The sequence below is a fragment of the Saimiri boliviensis genome, chromosome 2 (genome assembly GCF_048565385.1).
Source record: "Saimiri boliviensis isolate mSaiBol1 chromosome 2, mSaiBol1.pri, whole genome shotgun sequence".
Classification (NCBI taxonomy): domain Eukaryota; kingdom Metazoa; phylum Chordata; class Mammalia; order Primates; family Cebidae; genus Saimiri; species Saimiri boliviensis.
In genome coordinates, this window is record NC_133450.1 from 34,634,115 (window position 1) to 34,652,637 (window position 18,523).

Here is an 18,523-nt window from a genome sequence, read left to right on the forward strand (position 1 = left end):
GCTTTAAGCTTCAATTTCATTCCAGAGAATATGATGAAGGTTTTAACTTCAATTTGTTCACTTATTGAGTATCATCAGGTAAGACATCATGTAAAGCTGTAAGGGCCACTGAAAAATTAATACTGTTTTGCCTTCAAAGAGCTACCTGTATGACAGAGATGACAAAAAGGATGTGCATGAGCACACACACAGGCCCATGCACTCAAGGCAAAAGTAGCTTCTGAGGCCCATAAAAAAGGTAATTAAGGAAGTCTTGAAGAGATTTGGGAAGACTGGTAAAGTTGTCATGCAATTAGCATTTCAAAGGACCCTGAAGGATCGGTAGGATTTCAACCCCTTTATTTCTCTGCTCCTACTTACTACATTATAGTAAAAATGCTATAAAAGAATATCTGGACTGGGCATGGTGGCTCACGCCTGTAACCGCAGCACTTTGGGAGGCCAAGGTGGGCAGATCACAAGGTCAGGAGATTGACACCATCCTGGTCAACATGGTAGAACCTCGTCTCTACTAAAAATACAAAAATTAGCTGGATGTGGTAGTGCACAACTGTAGTCCCAGCTATTCAGGAGGCTGAGGCAGGAGAATCGCTTGAACCTGAGAGGCAGAAGTTGCAGTGAGCCGTAATCACGCCACTGCACTTCAGCCTGGCGACAAAGCAAGACCCTGTCTCAAAAAAATAAAAATAAAAAGGAATATCTGGACCAGATTAGGTGGCTCACACCTATAATCCCAGCATGTCGGGAGGCCAAAGCAGGAGGATTGCCTGAGCCCAAGAGTTTGAGACCAGCCTGGGCAACATGGTGAAACCCCATCTGTACAAAAAATTAGCCAGGTGTGGCACCATGTGCCTTTAGTCACAGCTACTAGGTAGGCTGAGATAGGAGGATTGCTTGAGCCTGGGAGATGGGGGTTGCAGTGAGCCGAAATCGTGCTACTGCACTCCAGTCTGGGCAACAGAGTGAGACCCTGTCTTAAAAAAAAAAGATATGACAAATTGGCTGCAGGAAGATGGAAAAAAAGAAACACGTATTCAGTGATAGAACCCATAAGTGGAGATTTTTTTTCATGGATAATTGTGCTCCACCATCTAATACACTCACATCTTTTCATTAATTCATCATACATTTATTAAAAACCTTACTATGTGCTAGGCACAGTTCTAGAGACTTGGGATACAGTGGAGACAGAACCCCTGCTATCATGGAGCTTACGTTCTAGTAGGGGAAACAATGAACAATAAACATAGTAAATTATGTAGTATGTTTAAAAGGTTAGAAGTGCTGTAGAAAAAGTAGAACAGAGTAAGGAAGATAGGAAGTGGTATTGTGGGGTCGAGGGGGTTGCAGCTGTACACAGAATGTTGAGTCTAGGCCTTATTGAGAAGGTCATATCTGAGTAAAATCCTCAAAGTGCTTGAGGGGCTAGCCATGCAGAAATTTGGTGGAAGACCATTTCAGGGATAGCCAGCATGAAAATCCCGAAGTAAGAGTGTACCTGGCGTATTTCATAAACAGCAAGGATGTCAGGGTGTTAAGGTAGAGTGGGGAATGGGATAATAGTGGAAGATGAAGTCAGTGGTGAGTGAGGCAAGAAGAGGTGTGCATGTATAGCATGTGACTGTACTGAATACTGTAGGCAGTTGAACACAATGGTAAGTGTTTGTGTAGCTAAACGTAGAAAAGACAGTGAAAATACAGGGTGGTTTTTTTTGTTGTTGTTTTTTGTTGTTGTTGTTGTTGTTTTTATTGAGACAGTCTCACTCTGTCACCTAGGCAGGAACAGTGGTGTGATCTAACCTCACTGCAGCCTCTATCTCTCAGATTCAAGTGATTATCATGCCTCTGCCTCCCAAGCAGCTGGGATTACAGACATGCATCACCATGCCTGGATAATTTTTGTATATTTAATAAAGACAGGGTTTCGCCATGTTGACCAGGCTCAAACTCCTGGCCTAATGTGATCTGCCCACTTTGGCCTCCCAAAGTGCTGGGATTACAGGTGTGAGCCACTGCTCCTGGCCAAAATACAGTATTATAATCTTATGGGACCACTGTCACTGACTGAAACATCGTTATGCAGCACATGACCGTAATGGGTTGCAGGGAACAGGCAAAAACTCCAAAGACTCTGGCAAGAAAATCAATCCTGGTGTTTTGCATTTGGGATTGATTTCAGTACAGAATACTTAAGTGGTCTCTTGTATAGCCCAAAGTGCCATTGAAGACAACTTCTCAGCATGATTGATAAGTTGCACATCAAGAAATCTTGACCATATTGCTTTCGGCTTTTGAGTCAAAAACATACTCATTCTTGGAGGACTTCATGAAGCAAATGAACTTGACACTAAACAAAAGCAACTGATACTGGCTAGAAATGGGAATAGTATTCTGACGCTTCAAAGGCCTGATGGAATAAACCTCGGCTGAATGTTATTATGAAAGTGGATAGAGGAGGGAGGGAAATTAGGACATATACATTTCCCTTTGTCTTCTCTAGGGTGACATTTGGCCTTGGCATTTAGAAAGATCTTTATCTGAATTTGGAGCAAGGTGTTTTCTTGTGGGATCCTTGGGTCCTCTAAGGTAGTAAGTGGATCACTGATACTGAAATTCTGTGAGATACTTTGTTCTCATTTACTTCTCTGAGATCTTGCAATAGATGAGGTTATAGTCTTCCCTACCATCTCTTCTCAATCAAAGAAAGATTAATATATGGGGACTTCAGCCTCAAAAAACTTAAAAAGGATTGTCAGCTGGCTGGGCACAGTGGCTCACACCTGTACTCCCAGCACTTTGGGAGGCTGAGGCAGGTGGATCACAAGGTCAGGAGTTTAAGACCAACCTGACCAACATGGTGAAACCCTGCCTCTACTAAAAATACAAAAAAAAAATAGTAAAAATGCAAAACAATTAGGTGGTGGCACACACCTGTAATCCCAGCTACTCAGGAGGCTGAGGCAAGAGAATCACTTGAACCCGGGAGGTGGAGATTGCAGTGAACTGAGATAGGACCACTGCACCCCAGCCTGGGTGGCAGAGCAAGACTCTATCTCAAAAAAAAAAAAAAAGATTGTCATCACATTTGGCTAAGCCAGCCATAGCAGATGGCCCAGAGAAATGACTGTTGGTTTATACAGAATTTCATGAACAAATGGCAGCTCAAGAATGAGTCAAATCTTTTTCCTGGGTATGCTCTATTTTATTTATTGGTACCCATTGTTAGCAATTGAGTCAGGACTCCGTTCAACAGTCAGGGGGTGAGGTTGATTCTTACCTGAGTCCTTACCCACAGTCTTAGAGATGACCCTGAAGGGATATTATGTGGTTTATATAGTTCTTGGATAAAAATACGCTCTTCCTAACCCCTTCCAATTTGACCCTGTTATGGACCAGCACAGTCTGGCTGGACGACAGAGGAAAGGAGACTCTCTATTCTTTCTGATATTGCCATTTTGACTTTAGCTCTTTCGCATTACAGGAGAAGCTGTCTGGCTTATACAAATTTCCAGGACTAATAATCTTTAAAAAAAAAATTATTCTTTGTAAATTGTAGAGTAGCAGCTGTATTCAATCATCTGAAACCTGTGAACCAGGAAAGAAACTGTAAAGAACCTCTCTGAAGCCATTTATTGCTATGATTGTACAGTCTTGGTTACCTTAAACAAATGGCCACCATAATTCTGCCTGTACCTGTTTTCACCTCAATCTCTGGGTTTATTGATTTCCTCCTCTTTTTCAGATTTCCTAGGTACCAGCATGGGTGGAAAGAAGGAAAAAAAAGACGTCGTGTTAAAATTGCTACCAAGAAGAGAGATCAGGGCCGGGCGCAGTGGCTCACGCCTGTAATCCCAGCACTTTGGGAGGCCGAGGCGGGTGGATCACAAGGTCAGGAGTTCAAGACCAGCCTGGCCAAGATGGTGAAACCCCGTCTCTACTAAAAATACAAACATTAGCTGGGCATAGTGGTGGGCACCTATAATCTCAGCATCTCAGGAGGCTGAGGCAGAGAATTACTTGTACCCGGGAAGCGGAGGTTACAGTGAGCCGAGATCGCATTACTGCACTCCAGCCTGGGTGACAGAGTGAGACTCCGTCTCAAAAAAAAAAAAAAAAGAGAGAAATCAGATGAGGTCAGATTGCATGAAAGAGCAATACAAACAGTTTTTCAGGCATTGATACCTTTCAGTTATTCTTTAGATCTGAAAGTTATTGTAATTGTGTTCCAAGTCAGAAAGTTTGCTTTGGTTGATACAATTTAGTTCTATGATAGCTGATTATTGTGAGAACTTCCATCTGTCCTTTTTTGACATATTTATTCTAAAATTCCTCTCTTTTCAAACACTATCCATTCAGCAAGTATTTATGCACCTGGTGGACTTTGGACATTGCACTTTAGGTTCTAGGTATGCAAGAGTAAGACAGACAGATCCAGTTCTACTCTCATCATGTACTCAGTGTCAGCAATGTGATGAAATGTCTTAGGATAAAGCTATAGAGCTTGCACTCGGGGTACCATTGAATACAGTGTCCTTCCTTTTAATTAGGACTTCGGAAGAAAACCAGCCTATCTGATAACTGCCAGAAAGATTGAGAAATCTAAATCTTCTGACTCCATTCCTATTCAAACTCTTCTATCTTCCAAAGGCAGCTGATATGGTGGAAAGCAAGATTCTGGTTCAAATCTTCGTTCTGCCGTTTTCTAGCTTAGGATAAGTCACTTAAATCCCCCCACCTCCCTTTTTTTGAGGCAGAAGGATTAAACAAGAGACTGTTACTAGATTTAAATCAAAGTTTCTTTGCTAACCACCCTAGCGGGAGTAGAGGCAGAAGTAAGACATTAAAAAAGTAAAATTCAGAGGAGACCCATGAGCAGAAATGCTACTTGTCGTAATTAACCTTACCTAGAAAAAAATAGACCCAAAGGAACTTTTGGGGGATGGTAGAATCTCTCAGACAACTATTTTGGGTTCTTTAGATTCCTATTTATCCCTCTTCCCCCATTTTCTCTAGTTTATTTTCATTTTGACTAGACCCAGCTTCCCTTTCATCCCACGTTAGAACCCAGTGCACTCAGACTGCCTAGGGGTTCCCACCGTGGCGGTCTACGTCAGTAGACTTTCCTCATCCTCTTTCTCCATGAAAAATCCACTAGTCTTGTGTCCTGGTCCCTCTCTTTTCCTTTATAGTTTATTAGCAAACTTGATGTTGGGCTGAGATATGAATATGATAAATATATTTTCCATCCTGAACAATTCAAATATTACTAATGTCAAATATGGAGAAAAATTTCGTCACCCACAAAATAGACTGAGCTGGCTGTGTGAGCATATGGGTGCAGTCTGGAACCTTTTGCTGTCATACAAAAGATATGTACATGCTATTAAGTACATATGTCTTCCATGAGACAAAAGAAGAGTTGTGTTAGGGGGCCAAAAGCAGAAGATACCTCTAGAGCCATGTTATTTCTAGGGAAGGGACATTATTCTAGTCATTTTCCCTCCAAACACAGACTTTGAGAAATATTTGGAATGAATGTTTGAATAAGGTGGAGTTGGGAGTGGAGGAAAGCCCTTGGAGCAGAGACTGTCTAATGATATTTGTGACTAGTGGCGCCATGCTCGTGGTAGGGACTAAGAGGGGATCCCTTGAGTAGATAAATGAACGCTCATTTGTTTGTGTCTGGATGCATCACATTTTGCCAGTTAGCCAAGGGCACATGTTTCTCTGTGTGTACTGAGTTGTCTGATTGCTCAGAAGGAACTTGATCAGAACTTAATGTGCATGTGTGCTGGATGGGTGTGATACCATTATCAGTGAAACAGAACCTTTGAATTTATCCCAAGTTCATAAATGATAACATCTTTATGTTGTAAGTTCCAGGCCTCTGGCACTTTTCTCAGTCACTGAAGAAGGAAGCCTACAGGATGGTCCTTAAAATACAGCTTGCTATCGATGTCCTCTTGACTTTAATCTATACATGGTATCTTTAAGGCCCACTCTCTAATTATAATTCTCAATACTTGGACCCTGCTTATTAAGAATGTAATCCAAATCTTCTTTCTTTCTTTATCCTTAGTTCTGCCTGCTATTGGGGTAGCGGGCAGGGAATTATTCTCTCTATTATTCCCCCAGTGGTTTTGGATTTTGTGGGGTTTTTTGTTTTGTTTTGTTTTTGTTTTTTTTTGTTGTTGTTGTTGTTGTTGTTTGCTGTCTTCATCATAGAAACTGAGGGCAAATGGATTAGAGATGTTTTTTGTACATTTAAGTCATTATATGCTTCTGGTTCTACATATCCCTGGTTCAGCTGCCTAATTATTCCCAAGCAGTTCAGTCTCATTTTGCTCATGATTAGCCTTTTCTAAGGTAACACTTGGATTCTATCTTGGGGATCAAAAATTTGAGAAATGTTTTAAGTGGCTTTAGTTTCATTGACAATGGAATTGCAGTGGGTGGGTGTGGGCAATGCTTAAAGGCTAAATAAAGGCTCTTCATAAGAGCACATATGCTGAGAGGTGCTTCATCTTCTCTCTTTCCATAGCAACTTATCTGTAAGATTAAGCATTCTGCTGGTGGTATAGTTAATAACATCTTAGCTCCAATTCAGAGCTGTTTCTTTGCCATTACTGGAACCTATTTACTTTCATCCTTTTCATCGTTTGATTTTTGTTTCCTTCTGTTTTCCCAGGTGGCATTGGTAGGGTGGTCAACGGAGCCTTCATGGTGCTGAAAGGGCATCGATCTATTGTTAACCAGGTCCGTTTTAATCCTCATACCTACATGATCTGCTCTTCTGGTGTAGAAAAGATTATCAAGGTGAGGCACCTTCCCCTTCTGTCCTTTTAGAGAAATTCTTACAATTTATAATTAGAAGAAACTAGAATAATATATGTAGGACCTCATATCTAAACATACTAAAGGTCTATCAAAAGTCTCAGATTTTGACATATTATAAAATATTGGAAAGCTGATATTAAAAAGTGATGCCAGGCATAATGACAGTACCTATAGTCCCAGCTACCTAGGAGGCTGAGGCAGGAGAATCACTTTAGCCCAGGAATTTGAGGCTAGCCTGGGCAACATAGCAAGACACCATCTTAAAAAAAAAAAAAAAAAAAAGGAAGAAGAAGAAAGAAGAAGAAAGAAGACGAGGAGGAGGAAGAAGAAGAAAAAAGAAAGGTGATTTAAAATGCTCCTTTCAGAACCATTTAGTTTTTCATTAAACAAATTTGTTTAGAGACAGGGTGTTGCTATGTTGCCCAGGCTGGACTTGAACTTCTGGGTTCAAGTGCTCTTTCTGCCTGAGCCCCCCAGGTAGCTGAAACTACAGGCATGCATCACTGTACCTGGCTTGGAACCATTTTTTTAAACTAGTCGTTAAGCTTTGAAACAGAGGGTATCTTCTTAACACTGTTTTGTATGCTGCAACATTTTCAAAGGCCTTTGGTCTTGAGTATAATGAATTTTGCTTTCAAACCTCATCTGGAGGTTAGGAGAGCCACTATCCCCTCAGTTACTTTGTATGTACTTTGCATTAATTGCTGTCCTAATATGGCATGGATAAAACTAATGATTGCCAGAATCATAGTTAAATTGTCTCAGGATATATCAAAAAAACTACTGCATGTGGTTGTAATTGAGGCTACTTGGGTATGAATACTAAATACTTGCATCATTTGCACATTGGCTGAATAAACTCACCTCTGCCAATAAATGCTTTTATAGCTGCAAGAGAGGGTTTCAGCCTGGCCCATGTCTTCAGAAGGTTGACCCACTGCCCCTCACTTGTATTCCGATGCGTAGTACCAGTTTCTCCACATCTGAGAAAATGAGAATTCAGGGTAAATAATTAATTCTTGAGGTTCCTGAGAGAATGACTTTTAAGTAAGGATAAGTGATGTACCTGCTAAAAGCTAAAATACCTCGATTTTGGCTGGGTGTGGAGGCTCACACCTGTAATCCCAGTACTTTGGGAGGCTTAGGCAGGAGGATCTCTTGAGCCCAGGAGACCAGCCTGAGCAACATGGCAGGACCCAGTCTCTACAAAAAAATTTAAAAATTAGTGTATACCTGTGGTCCCAGTTACCCAGGAGGCTGAGGCTGAGGCTGCAATGAGCCATATTCCCACCACTGCACTCCACCTTAGGCAACAGAGTGACACCCTTTAAAAAAAAAAAAAAATTCCTCAATTTTTTTCTTAAAATGACTTTAAAAACCTGAGAGTTTTCAGAGAAAAAATTAAAATTGGTTTGTGATTATTTCATTTCATAATGTTCATTTTCTTTTGTTCTTAAAGTAACTATCCAGAGCTAAATCAAGTTGTACTTGAGGGCAGGGGGCAGCTGACAGAAATATAATATTGAGGCCGGGAGCGGTGGCTCACGCCTGTAATCCCAGCACTTCGGGAGGCTGAGGCAGGTGGATCACCTGAGGTCAGGAGTTTGAGACCAGCCTGGCCAAAATAGTGAAACCCTGTCTCTACTAAAAATACAAAACTTAGCTGGGTGTGGTGGTATGTGCCTATAATCTCAGCTACTCAGGAGGCTGAGGCAGGAGAATCGCTTGAACCCAGGAGGCAGAGGTTGGAGTGAGGCAAGATTGCACCACTGCACTCCAGCCTGAGTGACAAAGCGAGACTCTGTCTCAGAAAGAAAAAAGAAATGTAATATTGGTGTGTAGGTCAATATTTTTTTTGCCCTTAGTCCAACTTCCCTGATTTACTTTGCTAATCCTATGGATCAGGGCTGACTTTCACGGTGGCACACATTTCCCCGTGGGGCTAGAATGAGGAACTCATTTTTACTGACTTTTTCTTTTTACAGATGATGAGATTTAAATTATAAATTAACTGCCCAAGGTCACACAGCTAATTAGTGGCAAAGCTAGAATAGAGCCCTACCCTTTGTTCTTCCCAACATACTACCACATTTGCCATGCTGGTGGGAAGGCAGCAAGCAGCCCCATTCCCCTGCTGGATTTGAGCCTCTCAGTAGGGCAGTCATTGAAATGGCCCAGTCCCTTGCATTGCTTTCCCTTCGCCTTTGGCTGATGACTAATGGGTTGGCTCTGTAATGTGTCCTCTCTGGGCCTGCTGACGTCATTCTTTCTCGGAGAGCTTTCTGCTTAGGGACCTCCTTTACAAGAGAAATTCCTTCTTGGCTGTGTACTCTGGGATGCTTCTGTGATAAGTCTCCCTATTTATTGTTTAGTCAACTATGTCATAGGTTGCAAAATAGCCAAGTTCTCAGAGGAAAAGAAGAAAAAAATGTTTTCTCTGTGAGGTTATCCAGACTGAACTATGGAGCTCACTGCTACCTGTTTCGCATGGAATCTGAACCCTGTTCCGCCAGGAGGCATGTTTAACCCTTTGAAATGTTAAGTATGTACAGATGACCATAGTGAGAGGGAAAGCAAAAAGCCCTGGAGTTCTCAGCTTTGCTGTCTTGCAGGTGTCATCCCCATTCACAATCTAGTTGGGAATGGCATGGCACTAAGCATTGCAGGAAGGGCAGTGGTAAGGAGAAGGATGAGACCAAGGGCCATGCTGGCCTCGTCTCTGCTGGAATTACTGCCTCAGCCTGCACTAAAGGGCACTGAGTCTCAACCCTTGGTTCTGTCTCCCGTCTATAAAGTAAAGGTGCGGACAGTGACTTGCCACCCAGGAGTGCCTTGTGAACTACCTGTGCCTAACTCCTATTTTAATAAATGTCACTTTCCTGCCTCCTATTTCTGAGATTATCAGTGACTCAAAGAGCATTAGCCACCATGTTCTGGTCGAGCCTGAGACCTGCTTTTTTCTCTCTACCTCTACTCCCTCCTTCTCTCTGTCCTTGTCCTTTACTTCCATCTTCCTGGCTGGAAGAAACTCCCTGTTGTCAGGGACAACACAGGGAGACCCCATCTCTACAAAAAATGTAAAAATTGGCCAGGCATGGTGATGCCTGCCTGTGGTCCCAGCTACTCGGGAGGCTGAAGTGAGAGAAGCACTTGAGCCCAGGAGGTGGACACTGCAGTAAGCTGTGTTCATGTCACTGCACTCCAGCATGGGTGACAGAGCAAGACCCTTTCTCAAAAATAAAAGCATATCATGATCGCATGTGTAACTCAAACACTTGTCACTTAATTGCTTTCCATTTTTATAATGTTTAAATAAGAATTGAACTACATCCTTTTTCTCAGCAGCCCCTTGAGCTAAACTTCACTGCCTATGGAGAGGAAAATATTTGTCTCATCTCTCATCTCTTCACTTCTTTTTTCTTTTCTTTTCCCTTTCTTTCTTTCTTCCTTCCTCCCTTCCTTTCTTTCTTCCTTCCCTTTATTTATTTATTTTTTTTGGACAGGCTAGGTGGTATGATCATGGCTCACTGCAGCCTCAACCTCCCCAGGCTTAGGTTGTCCTCCCACCTCAGCCTTCTGAGTAGCTGGGACTACAGGTGCACACCACCACTCCTGGCCAATTTTTGTGTTATTTTGTAGAGATGGGGTTTTGCCGTGTTGCCCAGGCTGGTCTCAAATTCCAGGGCTCCAGCAATCTTTCTGCCTTGGCCTTCCAAAGTGCTGAGATTACAGGTGTGAGCCACCACACCTAGCTCTTTCCGATGAATTTTGCCCCATGATGAGGCATGTCTAGCCACATTTAACATGTAACCAGAAGTTGGTTTTTCACTGATTCCCTTCTGAGTTGTTAACTTTCAGTATAAAGAAATCGCCAATTTCACAAATGGTTGAAATTGATACATTAATTTTAAGGATGAGGACAGTCAGTACTTCTACTGTTCTGAAATCTCTGAGGGTGAGTTTTAACATTCTGGTTGAGGCAGTCAATTGAGAAAACATCACATTTATTGGTGTTGGGTATAGGCTTTGGTATCATTCTCATTTATACATACAAGAAACAGGCTTTTAAGGGTGAGGTCATTTGCTCAGAGCCACAGGAAACGACAGGGCTAGAGTTCCTACCTGCTCCTGAAGCACTGTACCGTGAGTCCCTTGAGGATTGAAGGCTGGCAGTCTGGAGTGAAGGTTTTGCTTTGCTCTGAATCTTAGGATTGGATGAGACCCATCTAATCTACTGTTTAGAGGAAGGAGCTGAGTATCACCCGCTAACTAGGAGTGAGTGGGAACCCACATTCAGGACTCCTGCCTCTTAATCCTGTGTTTTATTCCATGACTCCAGGCTTCAGGAATGAACAGTCTACCTCAGCTTAATACATTCCAGAGCCCAAATGCAAACTAACTTTCAATGTTATGACTTTCATTCCTGAAGGGAAAATGTGGGAGCTGGGTAGTAATACACTGGAACCTAAAAACGGGCTTGGTGAGGAGTTAAGCCAACATCTCGCCATTGTTATTTTGCACTTTTGTTAACAAATTCTGAGTTTCTGTGAAAATCTTCATATTAGAGAACATAGTTAATGACGTTTTACCACTTTTAAACTGGAGAGGTGAGAAATTTGGCTCAGAATTACGAATAAGTTACAAAAAAACATCCTAAGGGCTTTCCGTTTTAGACCCCTCAGCTTCCTTTCTAAGCCATCAAGCTCTTAGACATCTGTTTGCAGAGATGGTAATTTATAGCTTAAGCTACATGCTGGAGACCATGTGTAAACCTTCAGATAAATCCATTATTTTATTCTACTTACTTTATGGTAACTGTAGTCTAGTGTTTGAAAAGTTGGTCTACCTACTCACTCATCCCTTGAGTAGTTAAAAATTCATGGGCTTACTGAGTGTCCATGACTTACTGAATCAGAACCTCTAAGAGTGGGACTCAGGAATCAACATTATAATTGCTCTTCTGGTGATTCTTGTGCAGTCCAAAGTTTGAAAACCAATCCCTTAAAACTCTTCTGAGTAAGATTATGAAGCTGGAGAGGGGAGAACTTCTGAGCAACGTCTAGAGTTACGGGTAGGGAACAAAGTTGAAAGAGGAATGAATCTGAGTTGGGAACTGGTGGAGAGGCTCATCTAGAAGGTTTCTTCAGCCTCTTTGGAACTGGGGGGTCCTCTGCAGAGACACCACCTCCCAGGAATTGCCAAGTAAAGTATGGCAGGAATGGAACTCAGGAGAATTCCCACAGAGAGGTGACGTGCATTTGTCCTCAGAGAGCTTTGGGGAAGCAGTCCTGGTCTTGATGGAGGATGGGGAAAGAGGGGCCACTGTTTTCTGGGTTGGATGCCATCTAAAGATAGACACCAGCCTGTCAGGCAAGAAGATTGCCTGGGATTTCATCTGAGTTGCCATGACTACAGGCTGATGTAACTGGGCTGCTCTGAGCTGCTGTGAACTAGTCTGGCTGTCAAGTGGAGCTAATCGTTCTCATTTGCGGTGACAGCTTAATTACCTTGCACTTGATTTTGCATAACAGTAAAGCTGAGCCTTTAAGTCTGGCAGACTTGAGTTTGGGTCCTAGCTCTGCTGCCTTTCAGCTATGAGTCCATGTCCCTGACCATGGAGTAGAGGGCCGTTAGGAGTAGGGCTGCAGTTACCTGTCCTTGAGGCATGTGTCCTACCTACTCCTATAGCTAACATACTTGTTGGAGAGCAAGCCAGCAGCTCCCTGGTTAAGAGAACCCAGTTTCCTGGGCAACTGATGCCTGTATGTCCAAGAGGGAACTGCAGTGTAGGCAGTTGGCTATTCTTATCAAGCTCCAGTGAGCAATTCCCATTAGTTAAAAATAGGAATGTTGCAGTTGGCCAGACGCGGAGCTATAGGCTCAGATATTTAATTGCCATAGAGGGCTGAGTGCTGGGTCTGTTTTCATTTGGGAAAAGTGGTATCTGTGTACAGCTTCGGTCTTCTGAAAGTCGTTAACACCTTGGCCATTCTTCAGGTCATCATCTATCCTCTGGGATTATTATTATAATGTCCAACTACTAATAGATGAAACAAAAAGGGAAGAAGATTCTGGTGGAGAAAGTATGTGATTACCCTGGGCCTAGCGACAGGACTTAGGTCTCTTGACACTAGGCTAATACTGTATTCTGCATTTTCCCACATCTGATTCTAAAAGCCTCGGTTTTCATACATAGCCTACGTGACCCTGTCTGGTAAAGAACATATTTTTAAGTTGGTTAGTAAGTCCCAGCTAAATTACAGGGAGCGTCTGGGGAAGCTCTGCCTTGGTGTTCTTTATCATCACCAGTCAAAGAATACTTTCCAGTGACTCCTTGTTGCCTTTGCAGATCTGGAGCCCATACAAGCAGCCAGGATGTACTGGAGACCTTGATGGTCGGATTGAGGATGATTCCCGCTGCCTCTATACCCATGAAGAGTACATCAGCCTCGTGCTGAACAGTGGGAGTGGCCTGTCGCATGATTATGCCAACCAGTCGGTCCAGGAGGACCCTCGGATGATGGCCTTCTTTGACTCCCTGGTACGTCGAGAGATTGAGGGCTGGAGCTCTGACTCAGACAGTGACCTCAGTGAGAGTACTATCCTCCAACTGCATGCAGGGGTCAGCGAGCGCTCAGGCTACACTGACTCAGAGTCCTCGGCCTCACTGCCTCGCTCCCCGCCTCCCACAGTAGATGAGTCTGCCGACAGCGCCTTCCACCTGGGGCCCCTGCGGGTCACCACCACAAACGTAGTGGCCTCAACTCCACCAACACCCACGTGTGAGGACGCAGCCTCTCGCCAGCAGCGTCTGTCTGCTCTGCGGCGCTATCAAGACAAACGCCTCCTGGCCCTTTCCAATGAGTCCGATTCTGAGGAGAATGTCTGCGAGGTAGAACTAGACACAGATCTCTTTCCCCGGCCACGGTCGCCCAGCCCTGAAGATGAATCCAGCAGTTCCAGCAGCTCTAGCAGCTCCGAGGATGAGGAGGAGCTGAATGAACGCCGAGCCTGTACCTGGCAGCGGAATGCCATGCGGCGCCGACAGAAGACAACCCGAGAAGAGAGGCCCAGCGCCCCAATCAAGCCCACCAGCACCTACATCGGAGAAGACAACTATGATTACCCCCAGATCAAAGTGGATGACCTTTCCTCCTCCCCCACCTCCTCCCCTGAGCGGAGCACTTCCACTCTAGAGATTCAGCCAAGCCGGGCATCACCAACTTCTGACATAGAATCAGTTGAGCGAAAAATTTATAAAGCTTACAAGTGGCTCCGCTACTCTTATATATCCTACTCAAATAATAAAGATGGAGAGACCTCCCTGGTGACCAGCGAGGCAGATGAAGGGAGAGCAGGAACCAGCCACAAAGACAACCCAGCCCCTTCTTCCAGTAAGGAAGCCTGTCTAAACATAGCAGCGGCCCAGAGGAACCAGGACCTGCCCCCTGAAGGCTGCAGCACGGACGCTTTTAAAGAAGAGACTCCTAGAAATCCCAGCAATGGCCCAGGCCATGAGCACAGCAGCCACACTTGGGCAGAGGTGCCAGAGGGTACCTCTCAGGACACTGGCAATAGCGGCTCTGTAGAGCACCCTTTTGAAACCAAGAAGCTCAATGGAAAGGCCCTGAGCAGTCGGGCTGAGGAGCCGCCTTCTCCTCCTGTCCCCAAGGCATCTGGCTCTACTCTCAACAGCGGGTCTGGCAGCTGTCCCAGGACCCAGTCTGATGACAGTGAGGAGAGGAGCCTCGAAACCATCTGTGCCAACCACAACAATGGACGCTTACACCCTCGTCCCTCTCACCCCCACAATAACGGGCAGAACTTGGGGGAGCTGGAGGCGGTGGCCTACTCTTCCCCTGGACACTCAGACACTGACCGTGATAACTCGTCCCTGACAGGGACACTCCTACACAAAGATTGTTGCGGGTCTGAAATGGCCTGTGAGACCCCCAGTACTGGAACAAGAGAGGACCCCACTGACACCCCAGCCACAGATAGCAGCAGGGCTGTTCATGGCCACAGTGGCCTCAAAAGGCACCGAATTGAATTGGAAGATACAGATTCAGAGAATTCCTCCTCAGAGAAGAAATTAAAAACATGATAAATACAAAGGGAAAACAAAAAGCTACAAAAGTAGCCTTACCAAAAAAACAAAACAAACAAACAAAAAAAACAAACAAAAAAAAACAATCTGTTTAGTGAATACAGAGGAAAGGAAAACAAGTATTAAAGGCACATGAAACCAGGGCCTGAAATTTTGTGTCTGATGCTGCTCCCTTCTATCCAACATTCAACAATGGGTCTGAATGTCTAGCTGGCCGTTGGCTTGTGCTATGTTAAGAAAGGGAAAAAAAAAAAAAAACCAAGTGACTCCTTTCTAGTGAGACGTGAGCGTAGTGTGCTGCGCAAGGCTCTGTGGAAGTAAATCCTTGTTGAGACATTCAACCTGTTCTTGTGTACGCACACTGGCACGCGAGAGGTCATTGTCTCACAAGACCTTTCTTTTAGTTCTCCGTCAGAAAGGACCTATGAATTTGTACTTTTTGCCATCTCACCCTGTTTACATGCCATAGGTATTCTGGTCTGGATGATGGGTGCCTGTTAAATCAGGTTGTGCTGCCAGTGAGTTGTAGATTTATGCTGGAAGAATGGAGATGGAAACAGGCCTTCAGCCCATTGGCTGTGCTATAGAGGAAAGCATGGTTCCTTTCTTAAAGAAATCTTCCATGTTTTCTCTAAGTAACACTTCTTTATTGAGCATTTAATGTGGACATGCTAAAAAAAAAAAAAAAAAAAAGCATTTTTGATTCTAATGAGTTTGGCACTTAAGATCGGATTCAAGAGAATATAGATTCCTGATAAATTTCACTGTTTGCAAATTGAGCAATGCTGCAACATGTACTGTATGAAGGCCATAAAATAGAACTAGTCATGGATAACAGACTTTAACCAGTTAGGTGCTAGATCCTAAGAGGCACTCACAAGGCCAGCAGGTGCTTCCTTGGCTCCCGTGATGGATCGAAGCATAGTGAAAGAAGGGCAAAGACAGCTCTCCAGAGCTTTGTGCTCAGACTACTAAAATAGTTGTTATAGGTGTGTTAATGAAAAGCTTAGTGAGGAGCAGAATGTGGTACTATATTCGTTTAACTCAACCCGGAACCGTTGGTCAGAATTGGTGGGACTGGCCTCTTCCCTCAGACTTGCAGTTGATAGAAGCTGTGGTGTTCTGACTAGACTTCACAGAGCAGTAGGCATCTCAAGGTAACAAATTCTTATTGAGTAGGTCTATTAGGAGTCAGAGGGTGTTGGGGAGGAGTCTCCGGCTTACGACTCCTGGTTCCCATGAGTCTTAGGTCTTCTGATTACCACAAGAGACTCAGTTTTATTGAGGTAAATACAGGTTTCAAAGGGAAAAGACCAACAGATTTTCAGCGTTGCAGTCACTCGGTTATCTATGAAGGGTTGTGCAAAACAGGAAGATCTAGGAACAACTAGGTATCTTGTTGGCATAAATATTATGAAAAGGCAGAATACTGGCAAGAAAGAGGAATAAGAGAGAGAAGAACGATACGATTTTCTTGAGCGCAAAGGTGCTAGACAACTAGGAACCCAGCTGGGATTGGTGGAGGGAGGGCCGAATGCTGACTGGTGTGGCCTCACCACTCCAGCCTTCCTTTTAGAGGAAGGCCTACCCTGCTGGAAGGCCTGCCAAGGGGAGGCTGCCTATGAAGGCAGAAGACGTGGATGAATTCAGGCACTGGGAGTGGGGGGGGTTAATTTATAAACGGTGATTGGTTTAAGCCAGAAGGAGATACTATCCTGATAAGCTCTGTGAAAGAAAAGATGTGCCTGGTATGTGTGCTGCGGCTGGGTATGAAAACACTGAGAAGGAGAAGGAGTGTGTGTAGCATGGGGGTGTGTACAACTTAACACCTGGACTCTTACTGGGGGAGTAAGAAAGTGATTCTGTAACCAACGTTAGAATTACTTTGGATTTGTAATCAAAATGGTTCTATGATTTGTCTTTGACTATTTACAGATAATTGTAAATGCTGGTTTTATAAGCCCAAGTCATTTTACATTTGCTTTTCCAAAATGTATTAAATTGGAATTTTTTTAATCCTTTATATACAAAAAAAAAAAAAAGATACTATCACTCAGTGTGTGTTTCTCTTCCCCTTCTTAGTCAGCACACCAGTCCTTTCTTTTATTCTATTTTATTTTAATCAGCACATAGCCTCTTCTGACTTCTCTAAGGACAATCCTCATATCTTCCTGGAGAAAAGTAGTTAAAGTTCCCTTGTGAACTAGCTACTTAGTAGTTACAATTCCCAAATGCAGAACTTGGTCTTTTCATGTTAAAAGCCTTAATCTCATTTGGGTACTCGAAAGAGAAGTCAGAGTTCATTCTGGTTAACTTTAGAAGCCAAGAAAGATCATTTTTAGCAAGAATGCCTTCCATCCTTGGCAGAGGCTTCCCAGCATCCTTGGCTCAGCTCACCAGGTGATAGGCCCCATAAAGACACACACAGGAGCAGGGTGAGAAATGCTTGCGTTAGAGCTGCTCCACCCTCATTTCCAGAGATTCTGTGTCTATGGTTGTGGGTCTGGAAACCTGGCAAAAACCACTTCTAGAGAACCTTTGCCTAAACTCTTATAGAATTGAGGCCCCAACTTTGATGGCTCATTTAATACCTAATTTCTTCCATAATAGATATTTTTACTAGCAGGACAGATGGCACTGATTAGATAAGGAACTATTTGTAAGTGCCTGTTATGTTTTTTTTTTTTTTTTTTTTCTGCATCCTGTACATAACGTTTTAAGTGGCAGGTCCAGATACGTAAAATCATTTCTATTTTCCAGCTGGTTTTGTTAATGATTCTCTAGGACAGCAGGTAAATGAGTTAAATAAGTTGTTGGCTTGGGGCAAGTGAAGTTTGCAACTATGCTTGATTTAATAAGCTGAGAGTCTCTTGTTTGTCTGTCAAGGTGCCTTCCTCTGCTGAAGCCTTACCTCCTTCTCACCCAGCAACGGTTAACTCTTCTCTTGTGTATATGCAAATAAACCTGTTATTCACTTCTCACGTCTTCCTCTTCTCTTCCAGGGAAGACTTGGTTGCTTAGACACCTCTCCTTTATTTCTTTTCTGTTTTAATTCTTGCCTAGGTGGAAGCTTGATTGAAAGCAATATTGAGAACTAGAAGAAAAACTGCTGTATTCCACATCCATGACAATGGTCATTGTCACTTTTAGGTATTGGGACAAAGGTCACATCTGGACAACAAAATGCAGGGTAGGAGGAGGTATTTATTTGGGTTTCCTTTATCAGGTTTAAAGGGTCTTAGGATAGCCAGATGCTGGAACTGACACTTTTATGAGTTGGAACTGAGGGAACAATGCAGTGAAGCGACATTACAAACAGCTCCCAAAGAAATATATTCTGATGTTTCCAAATACCAAATTGCATTTCCTGCCTTGCCCCAGGCATGCACTGCAAACTTTTTTCTATATAAAAAAGCAAAACTCATATCTCTTGCCTGTAAAGCTGCCTGCAACAGTTAACTGAAAAATTTCTTGGTGTCAGGAAAACAGACACGTCCAAAGGAAGACTGTCCTTCCCCCGTGACCTAAGCAAGGCAACGTGCCACAGTTGAAACACCAAGGTGAAGTAAGGCTCAGTGA

At 43.4% G+C, this 18,523-nt stretch overlaps 1 protein-coding gene across 4 annotated transcripts in view; it reads left to right on the forward strand.

Moving 5' to 3' along the window:
* The window catches only part of DCAF5 (DDB1 and CUL4 associated factor 5), a 106,522-nt gene extending 90,117 nt beyond the window's left edge, over window positions 1-16,405 (forward strand). For all 4 annotated transcript variants that reach the window (XM_003924472.4, XM_010335199.3, XM_010335200.3 and 1 more), the window contains exons 8-9: window positions 6,689-6,816; window positions 13,187-16,405. In XM_003924472.4, the coding sequence (XP_003924521.1) occupies window positions 6,689-6,816; window positions 13,187-14,941 (1,883 nt within the window). In that variant the 3' untranslated portion in view covers window positions 14,942-16,405. The remainder of the gene's footprint in view (window positions 1-6,688; window positions 6,817-13,186) is intronic.
* The last annotated feature ends 2,118 nt before the right edge of the window (window positions 16,406-18,523 follow it).